This window comes from Etheostoma spectabile, chromosome 9 (assembly GCF_008692095.1).
Source record: "Etheostoma spectabile isolate EspeVRDwgs_2016 chromosome 9, UIUC_Espe_1.0, whole genome shotgun sequence".
NCBI lineage: Eukaryota > Metazoa > Chordata > Actinopteri > Perciformes > Percidae > Etheostoma > Etheostoma spectabile.
In genome coordinates this window covers 11,229,968-11,239,618 of record NC_045741.1, presented here as the reverse complement: position 1 = coordinate 11,239,618, position 9,651 = coordinate 11,229,968, and the positions used below count along the sequence as shown (strand labels likewise).

Here is a 9,651-nt window from a genome sequence, read left to right as displayed (position 1 = left end):
GCCATCACCGGAAAAGTGCTTCTATTTTCCTGCACTGGTTTCCGTCCAGATTCTCGAAAACAACGGGATCTGTTTGTCCATTTCTTTAATTGAGATTTGATCAGATGCCGCCACATGATGCTGCCCACTAGCAAGAATTGTGAAAAACAATCACTTTTTGTTGCACTTTTCACCATCATATTGGTATAACTAGCCTATCAAATCTGGCGACGTGTTCTATCAGTCTGTGCGGTTATGCCATGGGTTGTGCCGTGCCAGGGGAACATTATTTGATATTTTATCGAAATTGTCTTTTGTTAATAGCCCATAATACTCCCAGCCAGACTTCTGTTTGTTTAACTTTTCTTCGGCATTTAACACCATGCAGCCACATATGTTGACTCATCACCCGCTTTCATTAGGATCCTTTTACCTTGTTGATTATAGACTTTCTGACCAACTGGACACAGAGCTATACTGCTTCTAACGGCACTTTTTCAGATGTCCGGACCAAACAGGTTCGCCACAAGGGTGTGTCTTTTCTTCCCTCTTGTAGAGGACTAAAGAGTGTATGGTTCGGCTGCATTTTGGAGACCTCCCGTCTCATGCTTCCCGTCTCATGCCATCCCGGCTTGCCATCAAATTAAAAGCTTGCGTCTGGTCCATGTCTTCGAACTGGTGGTTTTGGATGTTTTTAAACTTAACAGTACGACAATCATCTTGTTAATCTCGCTGATGTTAACGTTTGTTGTTGATTTGATGGAACCTGCGATGACATATTTTTTATTAATGCTTTATTTGCTAATTCATAACTGTAAAAAAAGACAAGCATAACATAAAAATGTATGACAAATGAAAACCATATAGCTCAATGATGAAGCCACCCACATTGCACTAAAAGGAAAACATTTTTACAATTATAACATGATTAGCCTACCACAGAAGAGTAGGCTACAATAAAAATGTTGGTAACGTATAGTCCTGTCTCTGCTTTTAGGCTCCCTCAGTGACCACAGTTCAGCTCTGCAGGAGTTTGTGAAGTGGTGTGAAAAATCCTGTTTAGAGCTGAATGTGGATAAAACCAAGGAGATGATCTTCTCCCCCAAGCAGAGGCAGTTGGCTGAGGCAGTCGATCACTACCACCATCCAGGGAAAACTAGTGGAGGTTGTAGAGGAGTATAAATACCTCGCTGACTATTTTTGACAACCATGAAGTTTTTGTCCAACACAGAGGAAATTCTGAAGAAATGCCATCAGCTATCTGATCACGGAACTAAGATCATTTGATGTAAGCAAGGACATTCTAATCACAGTCTACTACTCATTTATTGAAAGTGTGATAACCTTTTCCTTCACTTGTTGGTTTTATTCCATTAGTCTTCAAACCAGGAACTGCTTATATCAAAGTGTTAAAGTCTGTTCCAGAATTATTGGACACGCCCCCCTGAGAGCTCTGTCCACCCTATGCAAACAGCTGACCTTGAAGACCGCCTGTAGGATCCTTCGTGATCCATCACATGTCATGTTTTTGAGTGACTCCCCTCAAGGCGCAAGCTCCGCTGTCAAGGCTGCAAGACCCAGAAGAGGAAGGTGACCTTTGTCCCCAGGGCTGTCCAGCTCCTAAACTCCCAGCAATCTTTGGACTGCACCACAACATTCTGGAGACTAATGACTGACACACTCATACCATCCCCTTTCCCCCTTTTTTCTTTTGTTTATAGATATTAGTTATGTTATTGATGGTGTACTGTATGTGTCGGAATATGACGCTCTTTGTGTGATTTAATTGCCCCCTGGGGATATTTAAAGGGATTTTAATTTAATTGAACACGCCCATGAATGAAATAGGCCTATCCCTGAAATCTTAAAACACTGATAGCATAATAGACTACCAATATGCAGTATGCTCCACATAGTCTTAACAAATAATTACCCCTGTTTGTAATCAAAAACATAAATAAAGATGTTATGATGGACGGAAATACCTAAACACAGATAAAGTAGCCCATAACGTTCGCATTTTTTGACAAGTGCACTGACGTGCACTGACAACAACCTGGCTGTCAACACCAAGAAGACCAATCAACCACAGACTGTTCCCCCCACTCCCCTCCAGAAGGTGTTACAGGTCTCTGCGCACCCGAACCAGCATGTACTCTCTGCATCCCGGTGACAACCAACCAACTAAACCCCTAACCCCCCTATCCCACCCATAGTGTCCTATTTTATTTTATTTTATTTTATTTATTTATTTATTTTTACAAATGTACATACTGTAACTAAGCTTACTAATAGCCCTATTCTACTGCTCTTCATACTATTCATCTTGCAGATACTTCTTATTAATTCTCATTAATGTTCTAATGTTACTGTTTCTGCACTACAATGGTAGGCTACTGTTAGCACATCGCTGTACAGTATGTACATAGCTATATGGTTCATTCCGAATACCCATATTTATTTTGTTTTTCTTATAATAATACACTGTGTATCTCTATTTCATTTGTACTACTATTATAATGTTTCTGCTGCTACATTGCACGTATCTGTACATGTTGATCATACATTGCTCATATTACATAGGTCTACATTAATTCTGCTCTATTAAGGTAAATCCTAATACACTGCACATGTTTATATTATACTTTAATTACTTAAAACCCCCTTCTGTTTACCAACTGTACACTGCTGTCTGTAGCCTACTGTACAATTATCACATTGCACTTTTCTGCTCTTTTTGCACTTTCGTTGTCTTGTAGGCTAGCCTACTCTGCTCAATGACAATAAAATTAAATCTAATCTAATCTAATAAATTGTCACATTATCAGTTTACATCCTAAACTGATAACTAGGCATATAGCCTATTTTTTTAAGATGTTAAATTAAAAGGAAAAACAAAACAAACAAAATATCCACTTGTTATAGTACTTGTTCATCAGAGATGGTAAAAGTACTCACTCCCCGTACTCAAGTAGAAGTACAGATACTTGTGTTAAAAAATACTCTGGTAAAAGTAGAAGTACTGATTTAACTTCTATTCTCAAGTAAAAGTAACAAAGTACAGGCTTGGAAATTTACTTAACCCTTTTGTTGTCCTCGGGTCAAACTGACCCGTTTCAAAGTGTTTTATATCAGAAATATGGATTTCTTTCAACCAAACTGTCCAAAAATAACATGGATGATTCCATATGTTCTTTTTGACATTAATGATTACTTTTGTTGAATTTTTTTGGGTGTGTTAGTTAATCTTAAAGCATTTGAATTCTTTTTTTTTTAATGGTTTCCAAACAGTATGCGGACTAAAATATGACATATACCCATCTGTGATCCACTCAAAATCCTCTGATCTTAACTACTAGTCAAAATAATTCCTAATTTCTGCCTTTTTAACTAAAAAATCGTGTATAATTCGACATAAATGAGGTTAGTTGACCATGAATTCCAAGAAAAAGTGTAAAACCAATTATTAAACCAGCTCAGGTTTTTTTTTAAAAGTGGCAAAAGCTGGAAAAAAAGTGAGAAATAAATCAGAAAAAGTGACAAAAACATTGGAAAAGCACAAAAAAATATTCATTTTCACTTTTGACTTGGAAGGGCAAGTTCAGGGTTAACGGGAAGACAACACAAGGGTTAAAGTATAAAGGTAAAAGTAGCCTTGTGAATGACAAAGCTACCTGGACCACACACATGTTACTAGAGAGCACGCTGAGAAACTACAGTGGACATGGAGAAAAGGCTCTTTACATGCCATTGGCTACATTTTAAATGGATGTCTGCCAGTAGGCCTAGGCCTAAAACTTATAGCCTGTTTATTTTGACAGAGACTGGGACTCCGGGTTAATAAGATTCTGACCGAGTGATATGAATTCAGTTGTGATTCTTTGAGAAGTCTGTACATTACCATCCAATTAGATTAAATTTGGTATTAAACTTTATTAAACGTGTTAGTGAGGACTAGATTAGGACTGTATTTAAAGCTGATTCTGGTTTCCAACTTGGCCCCAGGTGTGCCTGTTACAACACAGACGGCGACAACTTCTCTTTTTTGATGCTTTATTCCAATCAAGCATCAGTATAAACATGGGCATGCTCTGCTATGGCTGTGTGTTTGTGTGTAGTAATAAAAGGTGTGTGGTAATAAAAGAAATAAATAGCACTGTAAAGGCTACATACACAATGCAAAGGAATCATATTTGCTAGTAATTAATAACAATGAACCCACTATTGATTACATTATCTTAATGCAGTGTAGCCTAACTGCAGCATGTAAATAATGCACCTAAAAAAACAAACGTGAGCAAGGGCATTCAACAATCTCCATTATGATTCACCAGCCAGGTGGAACAGGTGAAGAACACGAACAACAACATCACTCGCTAACTTTAAATTTGCCAATAAAACAATTTAACAGCTTAAATGAACTGACAACATACTGTAAGTTCTACGATTTACAGTTCTCAAGGACTCACACACACAATCTCAGCTGATTATCCTCCGGACAGCTAGGCTGAATCTCATTTCTCTGTCTTAACCATGGACCTTCAGTAATATACGGTTTATGGACTACCCCTTGGTTAACCCTACCCCTTAGCCCTTCCCCTCGTTTTTGCGCGTTCACACGTCTCTTTTCTCTCACTGTTTTAACCGTGTGGCGTGCGCGCCTGCTCGCTGTGTGAGGTGCGTGTCCGCGCTATTCTCCGACATGCACTCACAATCACACCTGATAGAAGACCTTTTGTACAAAACTAAAGTAACGAGCCAGTTTTGTAAAATGTAAGGAGTAGAAAGTACCGAAATTTGTGTTAAAATGTAAGGAGTAAAAGTAAAAAGTCGCCACAAAAATAAATAGTAGGCTAAAGTAAAGTAAAAAATATCTGAAAAATCTCCTGTACTCAAGTAGATTTTTCAGATATCCCATCTCTGCTTGTTATTTACTTTTGTGTGCGATTCAGTAATATATTTTGTGTTTGTGTTTAATACCAGTAATGGTCCATGCTGCCTTGAATATATTCTTTCCCACGGGCCCTGAATGCATCATGACACTTGCTGCGGTCCCTTTAACTCCAATCTCCCGCGTTCCAAGTTAAGCGGAAATAGAAAGCCTTATTTTCTCTATTTAAGCGCGCCAACAAAGGACTGTTACAGGAGCTACCTGTTCTTCGGTCACTGGGCACTACACCTTTCGTCCCTCGCTATACTAACGTCCTGAAAAAAAATGCCAGAGGAAACGTCAATTGCGTCGAGCTCTGGGAGGTAAAACTCTCTTGTAATTGTTCTCGGTTTAAGAGAACGTTACGCTGGAAAAAGAAAAGCAAAACACAGCTAGCTAACCTTTAGCTAGATAACGCGGCTAACGTGGACGACCTTGCTTGGCTAATGACGTTACTGGTTTTAATGACATCAAGGATTTTCATACTTGCAGTCAATGATAGTGACTATGAAACCAAATGGTTGTTTAACTGTGGCTGTGAGCGCTGCTAACAAACTATCAATCCACCCGGCTGGTGACGGTATGCTAGTTAGCTCCCAACCGTACGGTGCTAACAACAATAAAGCAAAACTAACATATCCACACGTAGCGTTAACTGATAGTTCAACAGTAAACGTAAGGCGTGTCGACTGGTTGTACTTCAGGTCAGGTAACGTAAGTTTGTATTTCATTCACTGAAAGTTTGTACTCCGTTGCCTCTTGCAGTGTGGAGGAGAAGCCGTGCTCCTCAGCAGCAGCTGACGTTACTGGAGACAGGTGAGTAACGTTATCCCTGCAGAAAACTTCACTGAGTCTGTGATCATAACTGTTCAACATTTTACTTTATATACACGTGTCTTTCCCCACCCCTTGCAGCTCTGTTGACGTCGCGGAGGAGGCAAAGAAGCTGATTGGCACAGGGAACAGGCATTTGGTTATGGGAGATGTTGTTTCTGCTGTCAGCGTCTTCCAGGACGCCTGCAGCATGCTGTGAGTGTTAAGCTACAATGAAAGTCTGTGACAGACCAAACGATATTCATTGTAAATACTATAAAAAAAATCCATGTTACATCACTGATCTTTCTATTAGTCACTGCTGTTTTTTTTCCTGAAGATTCACCTGTTTGAATGTGAGAAATGGAAAGTGAAAGTTTGTTTACAACTTGTATTGAGTGTGAAATGCGCAATGCCTTTAGTTTAAATTCCTTAACTATTCCAGTGTGTGTTTTTTTTTTTTTTTTTTTTTTTTTTTTTTTTTTTTTTTTTTTTTTTTTTATTAAACTGTATCATTTACCTTGATGCTCCACTTAACAAATTTGACTTATCTGCCAGAGCTGCAAAGTACGGGGACACTGCAGAAGAGTGTGGCGAGGCCTTCTTCCTGTGTGGGAAGTCCCTGCTGGAGCTTGCCAGGTTGGTTAATGTCACCTGTTTTTGAAAACCTTAAGTTTTTATGCATTTTAGGTTATGTTTGTACAAACATTATCACTTATTTGTGTATGAATCAAGCTCAGAATGCAGTGTTGTCTTTGCATGACTGTAGGAAAGTGCTGACTGGACAACTGTTGGTGTTCAGATTTGGATTTCAACTTATAGTTTGTTTTTCCTTAGGATGGAGAACAGTGTCCTTGGTAATGCCCTGGAGGGAGTCCCAGAAGAATCTGAGGAAGAGCAGCCCAACAGCTCAAATATTGAGAGTGCCAACAATCTTGATGGTCAGTATATCTAATCATGAAGAGTTGCCAGTTTAAGGAATTGGTTCAGAAGTAATTGTTTTTATTAATGTAATCTTTGTGTAATGGCAAGTTTTTAGTTCCCTACAGGGCTCAAATAATGGTTCCACTTTGGTAGGTCAAGTCAGTTTTGTGCATATTCCAAGATTGTCTAGAGTTTTCAGGTGCGTTTTTCTCAGATGAATTTCGTTAAATCCCAGTTTTAGTAAAACACTGACTTTGCTTTTCAGCAAAAACTTAAGTTAAACATAGTTGGTAGAAGTGTTTGGTGCCAGTAAGAAGCCAAACTACAGACATTTCCCTGTTTTCCTCTCTGAGTTGTGAGCTAGCTTTATGAAATCTGTCATAGATTAACTGGCCCTGGTGTTTTTTTACTATCTGCTGTGAACTTCTTTTTCAAATGCCACTCTGGCGCAGAAGAAACTAGAGATGAGCTACGGAAGCAGGTGTATGATGCAATGGCTGAAAAGGTTGAGCTGGAGCCTGAGGATGGAAAGGGCAACACTGGGGTGAAAAATGAAAATTGTGTGGCGAGGTCCCCGGGCAAACATCCGACTGGCTCAGAGGATCCCTCGAGTTCCCCTGTGATTGGGAAAGAGAAGGGTTCAGACCAGAAAGATGAAGCCAACGGAGTTGAGAAAAGCCCTAATTCTTGTGTAAATGGTGCGATGGAAAGCCCTATAGTGTCTTCTGGGAAAGAAGCCGTGAAGGAATTAAAAGAGCAGAATGGCAAGGAGACCGACGGGAATGAAGAGGAATCAAAGCCAGAGGCAGAACAGGACAATGAGGAACCAGATGGTAGTAGATCTTTGGATACAGAACACGGTTTGCAATCAAGGGTGGCGCACAATCCTGCGTTAAACGGCCACATTATGAGGTGTTAAAGGTGAAGGGGGAAACTCACTGGCGCAGTGTGTATTGCACTTTAGGGGAAACCTTTGTCAATTTAAACACTTGAGTTTCAAATTCAGTTGCAGCATAAATGATCTACCTCTCCTTAATTGACCTCCTGTTTCAACAGATGAGGAGGAGGAGGATGATGATGATGATGACGATGAGGATGGAGAGGAAAATGGGCAGCACAAGGTAAGTTCCCATACAGTCTCTTGACATGTGAAAGTGTGAATATTTAGATATTTGATGTGCCTTCCCCTTTTACAGGAAGAGGATGAAGTTGGGAATCTGCAGTTGGCGTGGGAGATGCTGGAGGTAGCTAAAGTCATCTACAAAAAGTAAGGGCAACATTGCAAGATGAAGCCAATGGCACAAAATCAAGGTCATCTGCATTTAAGTGACGGGAATTATTCATACAGAATAAGTTCAATCAGGTCACTTAATACATAGTCAGACATGCTTGAGGATGTGAGACAATGTGCACTAAAAGGGACTTACAGTTGATTCCTTATTCATCACAGAAAGGAAGGCAAAGATGACCAGCTGATGGCAGCCCAGGCATATCTGAAACTTGGAGAAGTCAGTGCTGAATCAGGTATGTTTCATTCAGCATATCTGGGATGGTCCCTTTCACCTGGTGGCCCACCTTTGCCCTCATTTCAAAAGCAATGTTCTGAACCACACATACTTCTGCCATGGCTTTTTGTGGAATTTAAGTTTGGCCCCCTCACAAAGGTTTCTGTTCACCCCTCTAGTTTGCAGCCTTAAATTTTTTTTTTTTTTTTTTTTTTTAAATGGTCTAAGTAGGGTATGTTTTGACGTAGGGTCTTAAAATAACATGCAGTTTGAAAACTAAAAAGACCAGTGATACATCATGAGTGATCAGTTATTGAAAAAATTTAAATTGTGCCTTCATTCTCCACTACTGGCAATTGGCACCACTGCAGAACAAGTTAAATATGAAACCATTGTCATAAATCTGACTGTCATGCTCCCCTCCCCAGGTAACTATCCCCAGGCACTAGAAGACTTCCAGGAGTGTCTTGCCCTGCAGCTGAAGCACTTGCCTCCCCACAGTCGTCTGTTGGCTGAGACCCACTACCATGTCGCCACCACACTCTGTTACATGGATCAGTACAGCCAGGCCATCCAGCACTACAACAGCTCCATAAAAGTCATTGAGGCCCGTCTCGGTAAGACAGTTTCTTTGGTGACCAACATTTAAGAGCTGTTGCACTTGTCTTAAAATGCACACATTATGCTTTCCCCCCCCCAGTCTTTGTGTTATCTTTTTTTTGCATGTAGCGGCTTTACCAAGTGAAGGTCCCCAATGGGACATACCATCTCCCACAGAAAACACTTAACAAACTGCTCTATTGTAGTCTAGCCTCTACGTCCATGTCAGTGTACTACTTTATAATGCTCACCTAGCTGCTAGCATGCCCTCACACTATGCCTAGCACTAGCTAGCAGTGCTTACCTAGGCATTGTGCATGTGACTCCCAACAAAGATGGGAGCATAACTGAGATGCCTCACTCTGTAGCTAAAACAGAGCTCATCACACAAGGTGAAAAGAGCTGCAGCAATGTGTAACTTATTTTTTAATTAAACCATGTATACTTATTCTGATATCTTCTAAATAAAATATGAACCTGAAAATGAAGATAATGTGAGCACTTTAAGTGCTGTCTTATGAGTGAGTTTTCACTCAATACTCTAACCAAGTTGTAACTCATTATGGCCGCTAAGGGTTTGCAATGATCCTGTGATAACGTTTTGTTAAACTAATTAGTAATTGTCCGTGTATAGCCATGTTGCAGGAGGTGATAGACGCAGCAGATGTGGCTGCAGAAGAGAAGAATGAGATGGAAGAGCTGAAGCAGCTTCTGCCTGACATCAGGGAAAAAGTTGAGGATGCCAAGGAAAGCCTGAGAACAGCCAGCGCTGCTTCCCAGGCCATCCAGCAGACACTAGTGAGTACACAGAGCAACAAGATGTACACTGTTTAGTGAGTGCACCCCATCCAGGGTTGGCGCTATTCTCTCCAAACATGTATGCCGCCTTTTTTTTTTTTT

General features: G+C 40.2%; 1 protein-coding gene across 9 annotated transcripts in view; it reads left to right on the top strand.

The window, feature by feature from the left end:
* Window positions 1–5,012: 5,012 nt before the first annotated feature.
* Window positions 5,013–9,651, top strand: part of nasp (nuclear autoantigenic sperm protein (histone-binding)) — a 6,574-nt gene continuing 1,935 nt past the window's right edge. For 2 of the 9 annotated variants that reach the window (XM_032525765.1, XM_032525770.1), the window contains exons 1-11: window positions 5,013–5,232; window positions 5,675–5,725; window positions 5,825–5,938; window positions 6,281–6,361; window positions 6,560–6,663; window positions 7,099–7,479; window positions 7,703–7,767; window positions 7,843–7,913; window positions 8,097–8,170; window positions 8,580–8,768; window positions 9,386–9,549. In XM_032525765.1, coding sequence (XP_032381656.1) covers window positions 5,195–5,232; window positions 5,675–5,725; window positions 5,825–5,938; window positions 6,281–6,361; window positions 6,560–6,663; window positions 7,099–7,479; window positions 7,703–7,767; window positions 7,843–7,913; window positions 8,097–8,170; window positions 8,580–8,768; window positions 9,386–9,549 — 1,332 coding nt within the window. In that variant the 5' untranslated portion in view covers window positions 5,013–5,194. The remainder of the gene's footprint in view (window positions 5,233–5,674; window positions 5,726–5,824; window positions 5,939–6,280; window positions 6,362–6,559; window positions 6,664–7,098; window positions 7,480–7,702; window positions 7,768–7,842; window positions 7,914–8,096; window positions 8,171–8,579; window positions 8,769–9,385; window positions 9,550–9,651) is intronic. The other 7 variants (XM_032525766.1, XM_032525767.1, XM_032525769.1 and 4 more) reach the window with 7 other exon arrangements.